General features: G+C 39.3%; 1 protein-coding gene across 1 annotated transcript in view; it reads left to right on the top strand.

Annotated features, from left to right (window-relative positions):
* The window catches only part of grin2da (glutamate receptor, ionotropic, N-methyl D-aspartate 2D, a), a 228,923-nt gene that overhangs the window by 184,937 nt on the left and 25,668 nt on the right, over positions 1–18,318 (top strand). The window contains exons 11-16 of the mRNA XM_038725574.1: positions 3,949–4,074; positions 5,358–5,470; positions 8,292–8,408; positions 9,432–9,592; positions 17,045–17,114; positions 17,809–17,926. Coding sequence (XP_038581502.1) covers positions 3,949–4,074; positions 5,358–5,470; positions 8,292–8,408; positions 9,432–9,592; positions 17,045–17,114; positions 17,809–17,926 — 705 coding nt within the window. The remainder of the gene's footprint in view (positions 1–3,948; positions 4,075–5,357; positions 5,471–8,291; positions 8,409–9,431; positions 9,593–17,044; positions 17,115–17,808; positions 17,927–18,318) is intronic.

The raw sequence follows: 18,318 nt of genomic DNA, 5'->3' as shown, positions 1-18,318 counted from the left end.
GCAGAGCACCATGTAATTATTCACATGCTTCCTCCGCCAAGGCAGTTTTGATTGAACCACAATCAAAAGGAGCAGACAAATAAACATGAAAAAAATCCAGTGCTGTGTCCAGCGCTTGGGGGCACTGTTAAAAAACTTTATCCTCCAATGAAGTTCAATTTTAAGAAGAAAAAGGGACATTCGCTGTTTGTCAAGGATTCACAAGGTGATGATCATAGTGGTGGCGTTTCCACTGCTTAGTTCGTCCTCTCTGGTTGACGTCATGCTATTTAGCAAATTTAGCTACTGCAATCTTTGTTTAGGAAAAGACATTAGACCAAAGAACGCAATTAAATATTTTAAATCACTTTTAAATCACCTCCCTTAGGCTACACTGAACAAATGCAATGAGACAACAAAGCTTGGCATAACACTCAAATCTCAACGTTTTACACAAACACATATTTTGCAAGAAGATAGGAATCACACCCAGCCCCATTTAAATAGCTCATAAGTTAATAAAATTACAACAATAGTCAATCAAATAACATAGTTTAACTTCTGATGTCTATACTCCATAATGACTAATAAAAATAAAGCACAGGCCACAAAATTGTTAACTTTCCTCATACATTGAACCACAAAATTCTCGGCTGAACACTATAGTTATCAAGTTATTATTATTAAGTATATGTGCAATCTAAAACGAGCCCTCCAACAAATCCTTCCTTTGTAAAGACAGTTCAAGACAGACAGTGTTTATGCTTTGATCGTGGTTGACCGATGTTATTTTTGAGGCTGTAGTTTGTGGAGATGTTTTATTGGACTGCATTTGCCCGAAATGTTATATAATACTGTCCCTCTCTTGTTTATAAATGTGATTGAACAAACAGAAAACAATATCTCTCAGTTTTTTTCATAAAGTTGAGTTAAATGTTGTCTGACCATCACTAAAATGTGGTACTTATGACTTTATATATAAATTGCAATGTACATTTTCTAGAAGTGCAAAGCTCACAAGTTGTTACATTTTGTCAAAATGTTAGAGCCCAGAAGAAGCCTTTAAAATGTTTCTTTTGATCATTTTTGTTGTTGACCTATTTTTTGTTCCGACCATGACATTAAAATAGAGTGCACAAAATCATCAACACTTTTGAAAAGTGAACAACAGAATGGCAGTTTCTGATTCTCGTCACCCAGGAACAGGTGACATCAACCAGAATCTGAATCAGAAGACCTTAATTTTCTAATAACAGACATTCAAGCAACACTTGAATACCAGAATACTTTGACTTCCCATGTGCCCAGAATAAGACCTCACAACTTAAAGGCACCATTTGTTAAATACTGCAGCTGAACATCTCTTCCACTTTCAGATTTCTTTGTATTTCTTTTTAGAAACTACAGCATTAATAATAAATGATGTGTCATGTCGTTAGTGAATCCTCCTGAAAAGTCAGGTTTTCAAATTTCAAAGGGTTATTTTCTACATTATTATTAAAATAAAACAGATGGCAGACCATTCATTTTCATTAATATTTTTTTCCTGCAAAAATCTGATAAAACAATTCATAAAAACAAATTAAATGATATATGTAATGACACAGGTTTCTGTACCTGTGATATTGTACACTGCGGCAGACCTAGATGGAAATAAAACTTGCAGCCTCTGAGTCCTCATGGCACACAGTTTGAAAGCCCAGCCTTAAAAGCATATTAACCCTGTCTGGCAGTAAGTTTAATGGATAAATCCCGAGCCTCTCCACCTGCGCCCTCACTGTACATCTCTCTGCAGGGGAACCTCAGCTAAGAGCCTCATATGTAAACAGCACTTGTTGCTCTTTGGTATACCAGCACACAGTCAGGTTTGATTTAGAGTCTTTTCCTGGATGTAACACAGGGAGACAAAGGTGTTGATGAGTCGACACAGCAGCTCAGTTTGTCTCTCTTGTGCTGTCTGATTAGTGTTACATCTGCCACTGCTGCTGCTCTCAGTGTCGGCAGAAAATCCCTCACTAATTTGACAAATCTCAGAAGTATCTGCTCGTTTCCTCTGTCGGCAGTTAGACTAGCACCCATTTATTTAGAAGGACGAGATGAGGAAAGACGACCCCCCCCCCCCCCCCCTGTCTTCACCCAGAGGTTTTTACCTCTACAGATGTTAAGTTTTCTCTATTTGGTCTCCCATCTTTTGCACATTGGACAAAGGTATTTATGTCCGGCCACCACAGTGCTGCACGTGTCTGATTAGAAATGAATAGCTTTCTAAATGTTCATCACTTAAATTTTGGCTTAAGTAACCTGTTTCCATATTTCTGAATACCAAACAACTAAAAATAAATGAGTGCACTTTCTGAACCCTCCTAGTTTCATACATAGAGGAAACGTTTGTGTTATTCGGCAGCTTATTTAGAATTAATCTAATCTGAAATGAACGCAGTGTGACCTAAGTGTCTATGTACACATAATCTTACCTGTTTTCATGGTCTAGCTTCAGATCTCTCTGTCTCATTGCTTTTGTTTACCCTCACATAATGCAGGAAATAAACATTTTTACTCAAGGTCAATCGTAGTTCACGGCAGCCAACTATTTTGCATAATTATTTTTGTGTGAAATGAGTCATGTAAAGTACACTAAGTAGTTATATATAACAAAGTATTACAATATGAGGAAATATTTTCTATATCAGTGGGGTTTGGGGTGAGCTTATATCTTACTACACTTAATTATAGAGAAATAGCAAAGTTTTAACCCCTTGACACCGATTGTCGCGAATTCGCGTCACACCTCATCCTTTCAGACTGCAGCCAAGATAGCGCATGTATTCCCCCGATGCCTGTTTGTGCAGATTGGATACGCAGCTAGGAACGTTTTGCAAGCGCTGGTTTCTCGTTTATGCCTGTTGTCGCTAATTTGCATCATACCTACATCATACCTGAATTTATATCTTTTCTGTGTTCTATAGACATTTTTTTATTTTTTTTTTTGGTAAAAAATCAGGCGTCAAAGGGTTATATCTAAAGTCTTAGGAGCTTTAACAAGGCCAATCAGAAGTGTGTATTTTATAAAGTTGCCATAGAAGAATTTAGTAAGGAAATAAAAAAGGGAAAGTTTAAAAGGTTTCACACACTTCGCAATGGATGTATAGCTTTTTTTCCATTACCAGAACCAGCTCAGTTCGCCTCGCCTCTACTCGACTCTGTCACCATCAATTTCCGTAAAATTGTCAATATTCGAAATCTACACAGTTGATTTGTCACCTAAAAACTTCCCAGAAGTGGATTTAGTGATGAAATAACGTACGGAAATTGTAAAATAAAAAAACTGCAGTGAATGATGCAGTGAATAGTGGCAATTCGCTGTGACCAATCAGTAGTCTGCTGTGTTGTCAAGTCACATTTTAGTTTCGCCCCAGCTCACTTGGAACCTCGACGGAGGTGATACGAAAAAAAGTAGCAGGTACAGGAACAACTTTTCCACAATGGCAAACCAAAAAAGGCGAGTAGAGTCGAGTTAAGCTGTTACCATGCGGTGGAAAAGGAGCTTTAGTTTATTCCCTTTTTGTGTAATAACAAATTTGCCTCATAATGAATCCAGACAAAAAGATATTATCAGCATGCAGATTCAGCTGGTACAATAAAACAATATGAGTTTGTGAAATGTAGTGATCTACTGCTAGAACTGTTAGCATTGTAGCTAATGTGGCGCTGTTGTATAAACGTTACAGCGTCACTGAAATTTCCAGAGTGGTAAACACTGCGCCAACCAAAGCAGAGCGCGCAAAGCAAGACCCCTGTTTTTCCACTTTAATGTGAATACACCTAAACACACAGTGAAGGGCAGTCAATCAGTGGACTGTTTGACAGAGTGCTGCTGCTTTGCTCTCATTTGATTGGCCATCAGATGACAGGCAAACTTCTGAAACTTTATCTTATGTTTGCATGCGTGTTTTTGTGTGTGCGTTGCAGAGCCCTACAGCCCGGCAGTGTGGGTGATGATGTTTGTGATGTGCCTGTCGGTGGTGGCTGTCACCGTCTTCATCTTTGAGTTCTTCAGCCCCGTGGGATACAACCGCAGCCTGCAGAGCGCCAAGAGTAAGAGACGGAGTCACTCTAGCGCCGGCACGCCAATCAACCCGCTGCCACTGCTCATTTCACAACATTATTACCAACTTGTCACTTCGTCAGTTATGTAAGCGAGGGGGGGCTGATTTGAGGAGGCCATTTGCTCAAATTATGCAAAGCGTCCCACTATTTTTGACTGCACATGAGTCAAAACAATCACTCCACACCCACCATCCAGCTTATTTATTTTTAATGAAACAAACACTGACGGCGCGGTGGTGGTTGATTTTGACATTTTTACAGTGCTTGTCAGTTTATCATTCATTGCATCTGTTTACTGGCTGCTCCTCTGAGCTGCTACATTCATTTCAAATAATCATTTGGAAATGTTATTCATTACCTTCTAATAAACTGACCCAAGTGGAATAATACTGAATTGGAGTGACAGGTAGGTGTTTGTTCATCACTGGTTTTCAGTTCTAGCTTCTTCTGTGCAAAAACACCTCTGCTTCTGTCTCTCTTCTCTTCTTAAGTCCCTCACTTTTTCATATTTCTCCACATGATAAGCACAATGTAAGTACTTGTATCTTGTACATGTATATTCTACACTATACACACATGGTGCTGGTTTTACTGTCATGTGAATGGGGGCAGACCTGACATCTTTTCTGCTTCTCGCCATCACCCAAATCCACTTCAGTGGCTCAGTAGTAGGTCAGTAGCTTGGTGATTGGCTGCAACCCCCCGTGCACATTTGCCTACGTGCAGAAGCATGTTTCAGCCCTCACTTTTTAGCCTTTGTCTTTGGCAAAATCCGTTGCAGCACCGTGGTTCACATCAGATATCAAAGATATCATTTTTGAAGTGTAATAGGAGACTATAACCAACTAGATTCCTCTATCTAACCTTTGTCTCATTCTTCTCCCCTTCTGAGGCTTCGTAGTTTGATGATTCTATATTCAACAAAAGGGAGTTTACTTCCATGTTTAATCTTTTATATCTCCATATAGGTATTTTCTCTTCCCACTAACTCTGTCACTCCTGTTTGAACTCAACATCAGACAGTTCTTAGATCACTGTAGGATATGCTTTTTTTCCTCCTGCAGTGAGTTTCCAACATCAGATTAAAAACTTGAAACCAGAAGAGTGGACACTGTTATAGCCACCGATTTCACCAATCCCATACTGTTATAAATTGGATTTTAAGATACTGAGCGTCCTACCCCGCCTAATATCACTCAGCATGGGTGTTGAATTGTTCATAATCTCCTAAAAACTTTATTTCTTTCACACTATCTCTCGCTCTCTCACAGAGTCAGGTGGATCTAAATTCACCATAGGGAAGTCCGTTTGGCTGTTGTGGGCTCTGGTCTTCAACAACTCTGTGCCTGTGGAGAATCCCAGAGGAACCACCAGCAAGATCATGGTGACCCTCTAAATTACTCACTCTCCTGTTGATCAGTTGATGGACTGGCTGATTGACTGTTTTATTTAGTTGGTGGCTGGATGATCATTTGATGATTTGCAGGTGAAATTATGTCAACTTGTCTAGAATATTTGGGTCATTTAGGTCAAGTTACATATAACCTTTATTTCAGCAGCATTTAAAAATGTATATGTCTCTCCATGTGCTAAAAACATGCCTAACATATATCCATTACAATGCTGTTAGATGCAACATAGATGTTTTCATTAAATCAATTTTCAGGGGATTATTGATTGGTTTATTGTTTAAAATGTTTATTTAAAGGTGAAATATAATACAATACTGCTTTATCTACAGATTTTACTTGACTTAATCTTTTCAGGTGTTTTGTGCCCATACATTGCCACATTCCTAATTTGCATTATCAAGAAAAAACACTTGCAAGCTTTATGAGCCAATGCAATCAGTTTGAGAGTGTTCATTCACTTGTTTCACCGCGGTGGTCTTTTTAATACCTGCTGTTACTCTCTGCCCTCAAGACATAAAAAGAAAAATCAGTCAAGAACTTTCCCCCTCTACTGCAGAGTAAAGAGCCATGGGAGGTTAAAAAATGCAAGGTGTCTTTTTTTCTTCTGACTGTCTGCCCGAGTGCTTTTCACAAAAACCCCAATCATCTCAAGAGCTCATTAGCTCAATTGGCTTTACAAAAGGGGGTCAGAGGAGAATTCTTTTTTTCTGCAAATGTTGTAGTTTTTCGTTAAATTGTAGGTTTGCTTTATGTACCCTTACATGCAGAGCAAGATTAATGGTCCTGTATCAAACCCCTTTTCTTTCATTAAAGAGGATTTTTAAAAATACACTGAAGATACAACTGTGTCTTTAAGAACATTTAAAAATAACAGCGTTCATCCAAATCTGATCCATTTTTATAACACATGCCAGGATATATTAAATCTTTAATTAAGGCTTATTCTCTTGACTTCCATTTATTTGTTCATTTTTCACATCTGCCTAAGCCCATTCAGGGAAATCAATGGCTATCCCAGCATGCAGTGGATGGATAATTGACATCCATGTATTATTTATATTATATATTAAAGTTTTAATAGGTCTTACATCATCCCAAGGCTTACGAAATTCACGAGGGACCCCTTGTAAGTGAGGAGTCTGTGTTTCAACCCTCCTGTTATGATGCGTTGTACTGCTGAAGTGTCATTGAGCAAAACACTCTTCTTCTGTTGCCAGGGTTATAAGTGTACATTTTTCATCCTATTCATTAAGAAAATTATGCAAATTAATTTTTGGCATAAACACAGAGTACCGTGGAAGCAAATAGCCCTGTTTATCACCATCTGCAAGTGCAATTTAGTTCTAAAACTAATCCACATCTCCGACTTGCTTTCTGGCTGAATGTCAACAGTGCAGCATCTTTTAGCTATAAAAGAAGCACTTCTGAAAAGCTGAATGACTTTATGCCAAGTCCTTAAACCACCTTTCAAAGGATCTTTTAAATGTGCCATAGTAATTTAGTAACTAGTGTTATCCAATAGTGTAAATTGTACTTATATCTGTCTGTATCACTTAAGAGGCAATACCATAATGTAAAAATACTCCAATTACAGGTACACGTCCTATTAACATGAGCCAATAAGAAAGCCTAATATTTCTTGTTCTTTAGATCTCCAATATTGTTCAACAATTATTGAAAACATTTAAATCAGCCATGCTGTTACACTGGATGGCATCTTCCTTTATTACCATGAACACACACACTGTAGTTTCTTTTGACTCAATCCCACATACATCATCCTGCTGCTAGAAATACTCACTAGATGCTCACTAGAGCACCACATGTGTATTGATCCCCTGCTGAAAATGATCCCTAACAATAGAAACTATTCAACCATGTTTGCTAGAAACTACAGTGGTCAGCTGTAGGGAAATTATTGAGTTCTTTGTCTGTGAGTGATCGGGCAGGGTAGGGAAGTTTAACACATTGTTGGTTTTGGACATTTCAGATTAGAGAATTCTGCAATTCCTTTATGTATTAGAAGGAGAAGTATTCTGTATGTAAAACAACAATGCAAAAACTACAGTTACAGTTTCACAGGGGTTAATTTGCATTTTGGAAATAATCCATTACATAACCCCCATTATAACCGCAACTTTTACACTTTTATGTTATAGTACGCATTAAACAAACAGGATATAACGTGTTTATTAGTGTGATTTGCAGGTGCTGATAGTTGGATTTTGTTACCTTAGGAGGGAGCCAAGTTGGGTGCAACTAACTGGCTTCCCATTTACCATATACATCATCTTCACATATAATTCTCATCAAGAAAAAAATAATAATTAAATGTCAAACTATTCCTTCAACAATGCTTTTGTAGTTTGCAAAAGAACAAGTAACTATAACTGTTAGGTAAATGTAGTGGATTAAAAAGCACCATATGTAGTGGAGTAGAAGCATAAAGTAAAATAAAATGTAAATACTCATTTAAAGTACAATACAGTACAGCTTGATTAAATATACATTATTTTCCATTATTCATATATATGAACCATGACAGACATATTGGCGCAGGAAAAACTATGATTTGCTCACAGAACTTCAAGTACGGAAAGGACAAATTCTGAGGTAGCAGTGACGTTTTTTTTTGTCATACTGACAAAAGCAACTCTGCCCTCCAGGCAAGACAAAGACATCAGCTGTGGGTTTAGCAATGAAATGGCAACAAGTGAAAACAGTGTCACTGAAATATCAAAATACTTCAACACCTATCAGACTCAGCCCTCATTGATCTTACTCCTCTTTCAGGTGCTGGTGTGGGCTTTCTTTGCTGTCATCTTCCTGGCCTCCTATACTGCAAACCTGGCTGCCTTCATGATCCAGGAGGAGTACATCGACACAGTGTCAGGGCTGTCTGATAAGAAGGTACGGTCTGGGAGGGAGGGATGGATGAACGAATGGATGGATGTATGCATGAACAGGTGGATGGCCAGATGGACTGATAGATGAATAGATAGCTTAGCAAGGAATCAGAATGACGTGTATGTTTACCTAATGTAAAATGCTGGGTTTTGTTAATTTTAAATTTTTTTGGTCCGGTGGGTAGCGCTGTGGCCTCACAGCAAGAAAGTTGCGGGTTGCATGTTCTCCCCGTGTCTGTGTGGGTTCTCTCCGGGTGCTCTAGCTTCCTCCCACCGTCCAAAGACATGTGGCCTAGGTTGATTGGTGACCCTAAATTTGTCTTTAGGTGTGACTCTGTGGGGACAGAGTCTGAGATCCACTGAAGAAGAATACATCTCCTTGCACTAAACAGCAACACCTTAAGCAACTTCAGCGAGAAGGGGTTAACGTGTAAAGCTGCAGATTGTATTCCTAGAACACAAAAAATAGGTTAGGGCTGGTTTTCCCTTGAATATAATATCAATTTCTTTAAAAACCTTGGTCCAAAAGTCACCAACAAGAGGGCATCCAAAAATACTGTAACAGTTTTGCACTTGTTACAGTATTTTGAGAGCAGAGGATTAAACTGTTTTGTTAATTTTTTTAAATAAACAAATGTATGAGAAACATGAAAACATTTCATTTTGCTTCTTGTCTTTCTCCAAAACAGGTCGGCAACTTCAGCTTCAGTTAACAGAAAGTAGTGAAATACTGTATATAATCCTTCAAAATGTTCTGTCTCCCTGTTGCCTACTCTTCTTTTATTTCACAGTGCAGCTTCAGCAGAACCCAAAAACTATCCTGCTGTTCTCACACTTTAAAACCTCGTCTGTTTTATCAGTCTCTGCCCTCAGCTCTTCAGAAAACTGAAGCATAGGCCATTCTTTGAAAGTGAAGTGATCTTTGTAGCACTTCAAACAGCCCCCCCCCCCCCTTTTTTTATCTACCTTTCTTTAACTTCCTTCTTTCCTTCTTTCCTTTAATCTCCGCCCACCTCTTTTCATACAGTTCCAGCACCCAACAGAGCAGTACCCACCACTGCGTTTCGGCACAGTGCCAAACGGCAGTACAGAGGAGAACATCCGCTCTAACTATCCCAACATGCACCAGTACATGATCCGCAACAACCAGAAGGGTGTGGAGGAGGCCATTGAAAACCTCAAGACTGGGTAAGGAAAGGATAAAAGAGGGGAGGGGGTAAGTAGTGATAAGTAAGGAAACAACTATAGGAAAGAAAAGTTAAATGATGCACCAGACAAGGACAGAAACTACCCCACAATTTTAAAGAAAACAAAAGGTTTTATATTTTTAAAATTATTAATACTAATACTCTGTTTCCTTTTACTCTTAAATTATATTTCTACTGTAATATTTTATTAGATATAGGGCATCACACATCTCGATCCACCCTTGCAGGTGGAGACAGGAAATAGTAGATTGTAAACATGAACTGTGGAAGCTAGCATGGCTACCATGCTAACAACAGTATTCTACAAATGTGATGATTATACAGCATTTATCAAACATTTTACTGTCTAACGCCACTCCACACAAAAATGAATGGCAATTCCATTCTGAGTGTGCCATGACTCACCTGTTGAGTTGATATTTTTATTGTTGCATAGAGTCTGGTGACCTCACCTAATTAGCTCACATAGCTCCACCCAACTTTAGCCACAACAGTAAACACCTGTGTGGGTGTGTGCAGGGCTTTTATCACTTTCAAGAGATCCTTGAGTACAAAAAGCAATTGCTAAAATGGATCAAAAATGTAAAATAAAAGTAAATAATTAAGTTATCCTGATTTAACTTTTAAAAAATACAAATAGACAATTATAAAAAAGGTATAATAGATAGAAAATTACTTACATTCAATTGTACTTTTGTGTGATATCTGGCATTAGGCCGGTTGTTAGAGCCACTGCAGGGGGTGAGTGAATGAGCAGAGGAAAAATATGGAGTGGATATAAGTTGAATGAACATGATTTATGGAGGGAAATAAAAATAACAAGAGTTTGCTGATGCTATTGGGCATAAAATTCAATTTGGCTTCTTTTTATTTGTTGATACAAAATAATGTAAATGTTAATGATTCATAAGAATTTAATTTACGTGTGGTGGGCGGGCATTACATTTTTTTCTGTTTCTGATAGGGAGCACGACAGAATGAGCCTATTGCATGTGTGGGTTCAGTTCAATTTTATTCATATAGTGCCAAATCACAACAACAGTTATCTCTGAGCGCTTTTCATAAAAGAGCAGGTCTAGACCGTACTCTGTGATGATATTTACAGAAACCCAACAGTTCCCACCAAGAGAAAGCACTAGGCGAGAGAGGCAAGAAAAAACTTCCTTTTAAGAGGCAGAAACCTCGAGCAGAACCATGGCTCAGGGTGGGCGGCCATCTGCCTCGACCGCTTGGGGGGGATGGAAGGAGAGAGAGAGGGGAGGGAGGCAGCCTACACAATACACACAGAGGTACAGACAGTAAAGGTAATGTTGCTGTAGACTGAATGAATAATGGTACAGATATTTACAGTAGTGTTGTAGTAATGATAATAATCGTTATGTTAATGATTATAATTACAATAATAACAATAGTTGTAGCAGATGGTGTCGAGCAGGAACACGGGGGCAGCAGGTGACTCGCAACCATAGATCCAGAGCCAGAATCACCTGCAGGAAGTGATAGGAGGAGAGAGGAGAGGGACGAGAAAGCACAAGACTACGGGAAAGGGGAGAAGTCGAGTTAGTAACATGCATTAATGGGATGAGGTTGCATAGAGAGGGAGAGAAATAAGAGTAGAGAGGAGCTCAGCGCATCATGGGAAATTCCCCGGCAGACTAGGCCTATAGCAGCATAACTAAGGGATGGTTCAGGAGTCACTTGAGCTAGACCTAACTATAAGCTTTATCAAAGAGGAAAGTCTTAAGCCTATTCTTAAATGTGGAGATGGTGTCTGCCTCCTGAACCCAAACTGGAACCTGGTTCCACAGGAGAGGAGCTTGATAGCTGAACGCTCTGGCTCCTAGTCTACTTTTGGAGACTCTAGGAACCACAAGTAACCCTGCATTCTGGGAGCGCAGTGCTCTGGTGGGGTAGTAAGGTACTATGAGCTCTTTAAGATCAGATGATGCCTGACCATCAATAGCTTTGTAGGTAAGAAGAATGATTTTAAATTCTATTCTGGATTTTACTGGAAGCCAATGCAGAGAAGCTAAAACTTTTCCTGGTTCCTGTCAGAACACGTGCTGCAGCATTCTGAATCAGCTGAAGAGTCTTAATGGACTTTTTCGAGCAGCCTGATAATAAGGAATTGCAGTAATCCAGCCTAGAAGTAACAAATGCATGGACTAGTTTTTCTGCATCCTTTTTAGGCAGGATGTTCTAGATTTTTGCAATATTACGTAGGTGAAAAAAGGCGGTCCTTGAAATTTGCTTAATGTGAGACTTAAACGACATGTCCTGATCAAAGATAACTCCAAGATTCCTCACAGTGGTGCTGGAGGCCAGGGCGATGCCATCAGGGGAAACTATATCTTTAGATAATGCGTCACCGAGGTGCTTAGGCCCCAGAACAATAACTTCAGTTTTATCTGAGTTTAACATAGAAAATTACAGGTCATCTGGCTTGATCGATATATACAACTGAGTATCACCTGCATAACAATGAATATTTATGGAGTGTTTCCTGATAATATTGCCTAAGGGAAGCATATATAAAGTGAAGAGGATTGGTCCGAGGACAGATCCTTGAGGAACTCCATGACTAACTTTGTCGCGCATGGGGGATTCATCGTTAACATGTACAAACTGAAATCGATCTGATAAATAGGACTTAAACCAGCTTAGAGCGGTTCCTTTAATTCCAATGAAATGTTCCAGTCTCTGCAATAGGATCTGATGGTCAATGGTATCAAATGCAGCACGAAGATCTAATAAAACCAGTACAGAGACATAAGAGAGATAAGGAGGTCATTAGTAATTTTCACCAGTGCTGTCTCTGTGCTATGATGGACTGAAAATAAACTATTGCTCTGTAGAAAGTCACACAGCTGTTTGGCGACTGCTTTCTCCAGGATCTTAGAGAGAAATGAAAGGTTAGATATAGGTCTATAGTTGGCTCAAACATCTGGATCAAGTTTGGGCTTTTTCAGAAGAGGTGTAATTACAGCTACTTTAAAGCACTGTGGTACATAGCCTGTTGATGAAGATAGATTGATCATGAAGCATGAAGTGCTGACTAAGGGTAAAGCATCTTTAAGCAGCCTAGTCGGGATGGGGTCTAAAAGGCAGGTTGATGGTTTAGATGAAGAAATTATTGAAGTTAGTTGGTAAAGATTGAGGGAAGCAAAACAGTCTAAACATATATCTGGTTCTACAGTTGTTTTTAAGGTTCCTGAGTTTAGAGATAAGTCGGTGCCAGCTGAGGGCAGGTCTTGGTGAATTTTGTCTCTAATAGCTAGAATTTTATCATTAAAGAAGCTCATGAAGTCGTAACTACTGAGAGCTATGGGAATACTTGGCTCAATAGAGCTGTGACTCTCTGTCAGCCTGGCTACAGTGCTGAAAAGAAACCTGGGGTTGTTCCTATTTTCCTCTATTAATGACGAGTAGTACGCTGCTCTGGCATTACGGAGGGCCTTCCTATAAGTTTTAAGACTATCTTGCCAAATTAAACAAGAATTTTCCAGTTTGGTGGAACGCCAATTCCTCTCAAGTTTCCGTGATATTTGCTTTAATTTGCGAGTTTCAGTATTATACCATGGAGCTAACCGTCTTTGTTTTATTAGTTTCTTTTTTAGAGGGGCTACAGAGTCGAGTGTCATTCGCAGCGAGCCTGCAGCACTATCAACAAGATGATCGACTTGGGAAGGACTGAAATTAGCATAGGAGTCCTCTGTTACTTTGTGATCTGATACTGAATTTATAGCTGATGGAATCGCATCCTTAAATTTAGCTATAGCACTATCAGACAGACATCTTGTATAGAAATTTTTGCCCAATGGCGTGTAGTCCAGCAATACAAACTCAAAAGTTATCAAACAGTGGTCAGATAAAGAGGGATTCTGTGGGAACACTATTAAATGTTCAATTTCAATACCATATACCAGAAAAAGGTCAAGGGTGTGGTTAAAATAGTGAGTCTGTTCATGAACACTCTGAGAGAAGCCAATGGAATCTAACAGAGAGATAAACGCAGTACTAAAGCTGTCATTCTCAACGTCCACATGAATATTAAAATCCCCTACAATAATAACTGTCTGTTTTAAGGACTAAAGTTGACAAAAACTCTGCAAATTCAGATGAGAATTCAGAGTACGGCTCCTTGGACTGTGACATGAGAGTTACTCCGAGTTATCGTTTTGTTCCTATCATGAAACGTGATCTATCATGGTGGGAGTGATCTCTTTTAGGATGATAATACCCCACTAGTTCCACAGGCTTAAAGAATCCGAGTCAAGGAGCATTGAAGCTGTTCTGAATGTCAGCCATCTGTAGTTCTCAACACAAAAGGAAGTAGGATATCTCAGCTGCCACACTAGACAGATCAAAATAGGTTGGTGGTCATGCATCTATCTCAGGGTTGGTGTGGACTGATCCATTTGTAGAAATGTCAGCATATCACAAAACAAATGTCTAATACACTCCAATAACAAAAGCACTGCCCATAGAGTAAAAGAAGTCCGATGCGGTATCCACAAATCGAAGAATATACGTCTACTGTCATCCACTTTGGTTTACAAAAAAACCCTCAGCTTTCTGCTACATTAATCCTGTAATTCACAAGCTCTTACTTTAAACAGATTGCACCCTTTGTCTTCTGCTTGTTATCTATTTTTTATTTTTAACTTGAGGCATGTTGTCATCCACACCTCATTTCAATTACAGGACCCTCTTGTCTTTCTCAACCTGTTAGCATATTGATCTGCCTCACCTCTGGAGCCTCAGATAACTCTTGTAACCTGTGCAGCCCCATTAGGATCATGGCTGCTAAATGAGGTGGGAGAAGAGCAGGGGGAAAAAAGAAGTACTTTTAAATAATACATGCTAGCAGCAGCCGCAGTGCAGGGGGAAAATATCGCCATCTCAGCACTGGCTGCCACTCAGGCGCTTCTTGTCTTCAACAAGGGGGGTTCATTATCCGCCTGTGGGGCCACAAAGTACACAAAGCACTTGCCATAAAATATACACTAGCTCATCTTGTTTGAAGTGGGAGGGTGAGGGGGGTGAGGAGGAGAGCGGCTGTTGTTAGTTGATGCAGACAAGGGTTCAAATGTTTAATGGGACAGGCAAACACACACACATAGACGCACACACTTTGGCATTCCGACAAGCAGCAGCTGCAGTCTTTAGCAGATTTGACGTACCGTGTTATTAAAACTCCCATGATGCATTCCTTTGTATCATTCTCACTCATCCTCCTTGTTCCTGTTACATCAGTTTCTACCGCACTTCAATCCCTGAGTCTCTTTACCGTCTCTCTCATTATTCACTGTTTATCTTTCTATTACCATCTTTCTCTCCACCTCTCATCCTGAAATTATTTACGTAGGAAACATTAGTTCACTCCGTCAGAGCAAAGCAGTGTGAAGATTCCTGTTTGATTTGGCTGTCGTGGCACCTTACATCGCTTCTCCATCTCTGTCTTGCGTTTCTTCCTCCTCTCCTAACTCTTTAATCCTTTTTTCTGTCTTCTCTCTGGCCTTTTCCTCCTCCCTCATTAACTCCCTGCTCTTAGCTCATCAACTCCTTTTGCTTCTGCTTTGCACTTCCTTCCCTCCTGCTCCCTCCCTCGAATCATTATCTCTAACAACCCCCCCCCCCCCGCCCCCGCCCCCCTCCTTTTCCTGTTACCCACCTCCTCCCCTCCTGCACCATCTACCCATCTCTTCACCTCTTTTCAATCTTTCATCCTTCAGCACAGTCATCCTCTCCTCCTTCTCTCTTTCTGGGAAGACTTTGGTTATGCAGTGCAGCTTCCCGAGTGTGAATATAAATTAATGTGAAGTAGAAGAGCAGGTGTACAAATCCATCATCAGTTCCTCAGCTATTCATCATCAGTGTGAGGGGAGCTGTTACATTCAATGTATTATTTTATGATGAAGTGTTTTAGCTCACTGTTCCTCAAACTGCCTTCTTTGCTTCTACTTAGGGAGAGATTTCAAAGGATGCAAATACTTATATTATTAAATAATAGTTTAACCTGTATATTATGTTTTAATTAGTCAATTAATTGTTTTCTCTATGAAATGTCTGAAAATTCAAAGTCAAGTCTTCAGATGGCTTGTTTTTGACTGACCGGCAGTCCAGTTTGCAATGTTTTAAAACAATGAAAAGCTGCAAATCTTCACATTTGAGATAAATGACTTAACAATTATAGATTTTTAGCGGAACATACCGTGTTATTGTTTTACCAATTAATGTCTCAATCAGTGATTGAGAGAAAATATGATTTGTAGATTTACAACCATTCTATACTTTAAGTCTGTTGTGATGTGCATTGCAATTAACAAAAACATTTGTATACATTTGTAATATCCCCTTTACACCGATTGTCATGAATTGGCATCATACCGCTTCCATTCAGACTGCAGCCGAGACAGCGTACTGTATGTATTCCCTCAATTCCAGTTTGTTTATATCTGATACGTACCTAGGAACCTTTTGCAAGCACTGGTTGGCTGTTGTGGCTACTTTGCATCATACCTAAATTTAAAATCTATTCTACGTTCTATAGAAAGATATAGAAAATTAATAATCTAACCACTTAATTTAGCATCGGCTTGAAAGCAAAAACACAATACAACACAATAAATATTTTTTATTTGTAATTGTAAATAAATTCAGGGTCAAGGGGATGATAGATAAATATAAAAATATTATATAATAATATTGTGATTTATATTTTAATATCGCCCAGGCCTACTGCAAAATCAGCACCATATATAATGCACCATATAGCCTACATAGTTTAATATCTGGCTGTGACAACAGATCTTTTTGGCTGCTCTTTCATTCATGGTATAGCTATTACAGTACAGGGCAGCAGTGCTGCTAACCATCCCAGAGTAATGCAAGAGGATTTCCCTTTATTCTACTACTGCCAACAAGGTGTGGCGAGAGGATGAAACATATTTTTACAGGCTGATAGGACATAAATCATTTCAAATTGTCTCAATCACAGTCTTTGTTCTTTTTCTTGTTCTACTAACTGAGTTTATATTTGTATAAGAAACAACATTAAGTGACACAAGCGCAGAGCTTTTAGAAGTCCGAGAGAGTAAGGATTTTTCCTGCTTATCACAAGTGAGAATCAAACCTTACTTGCAGCTCCCCTGCTACTGCATTGTATTCTGGTCTATTGACGCTACTGTAGGAGGAGAATTGACATCTCTGCCTCTGCCACTATGATGAATATCTCTCTGTGCAATTGTTGAATGTGCTGCAAAATGGTGTTGAGAAAGAAGCTCTTCTGCCTTGAATGGCTGTTTTGTCACTGGTTTATCCATCATTTCTGTCATTTTGTTCACTAGTTGCACTTCTGTTGTCATTTAGCTCCAGGTTAGTCATTTCCATTTTATTGTTGTAATTTCCCACCTTCCTTCCGTCCCTGCAGGAAGCTGGATGCCTTCATTTATGATGCTGCGGTGCTGAACTATATGGCCAGAAAGGATGAGGGCTGCAAGGTAGGAAATAGATCTCTTTCATTTTTCGCCCTTCTCACAGTGACCCGTCATACATAGTGGCTGCTATTGTTGAAGTTTCTGTACCCTGCAGCTACTGTGTGCTACAAAACTACAAGATCTTCAGTGTGCACAGTCTCTCCTTGTGGGAACTGCAACATAAGCACAACAAGCACTCCAAATGAGCACTTCTACATCTGCATTAAATAAATTGAATACATTCAATGCGTTTATATTAGTCCCTCATGGCCTGTAGCTAGTTAATATTGTCATTTTTGGACAGCACTGGTGTTGATTTATTTATAAGTTTTCATTTTCAATGGCTCCCACAGCGAGAATGAAAATCACACCCAGTGATCATTTGTAATAAGGTCTGTGGGAGGCCTGAGCTCCCATCAGCCACTGCTGCAGTAATTATTACAACTGATGTGAATCTATATTAATTCCTCCACTGAAACAATATCCCACACTCAAACTCTGGGATTTTCGAGAATGTCGATATTAGAGCTGAGCCAACTGTTTTGCCAATATGCAACACTGACAGTGGACAGAAAATATTACATTAGAAACTAAGCTAATTTCCATTTGCTCTTTGCCATCTGCCTCTTTGAATCTGCCTCTGTCTAGGGATTCATGTGTTTGTGTGTGTGTATGCTAGGATGTATGAATGTTTACATGTTTGTGTATATTCCACAAGGTGATGACCATCGGCTCTGGTAAGGTGTTTGCCACTACAGGCTATGGCATCGCCCTGCACAAGAACTCCCGCTGGAAACGGCCGCTTGACCTCGCTCTGTTGCAACTGGTTGGAGATGGTAAGACAGATGGGTAGATGGGGTGGGGCATTGGAAAGGATGGGGATGACAGTTAAAGCATTTGGATAAGAAGAAATTACCTCAAAAGAGCAGAAAGTCATAAACACAGCTATTTGTCCCTTTGAAAGTCTGTCTAGTCACTAGTGCAATGCAAGTCAAACAACATGGTGAATTGAAAAGGAAGGTTTCAGTCATGAGTCTTAACATCATGGTTGACGAAATAATTTTCAGTGCAGTTTGCAATGTTACATTGCTGAATCGACAGTTACAAGAACACCAATCTGCCAGTCATTAAATACTGTATATCAGTGTTCTACACAGCTGTATTGGGACTGTAATACCTGCAGTTAATGAATGCACTCTCTCAGTTATAAAGGCAAATATTCTTAGAA

Source organism: Micropterus salmoides, unplaced genomic scaffold (assembly GCF_014851395.1).
Source record: "Micropterus salmoides isolate LMB-PRFRI ecotype aquatic unplaced genomic scaffold, ASM1485139v1 Ms_hic_scaffold_17, whole genome shotgun sequence".
NCBI classification, from domain to species: Eukaryota; Metazoa; Chordata; class Actinopteri; order Centrarchiformes; family Centrarchidae; genus Micropterus; species Micropterus salmoides.
The sequence above is the reverse complement of the archived record's forward strand: the minus strand, read 5'-3'. Positions and strand labels throughout refer to the sequence as shown.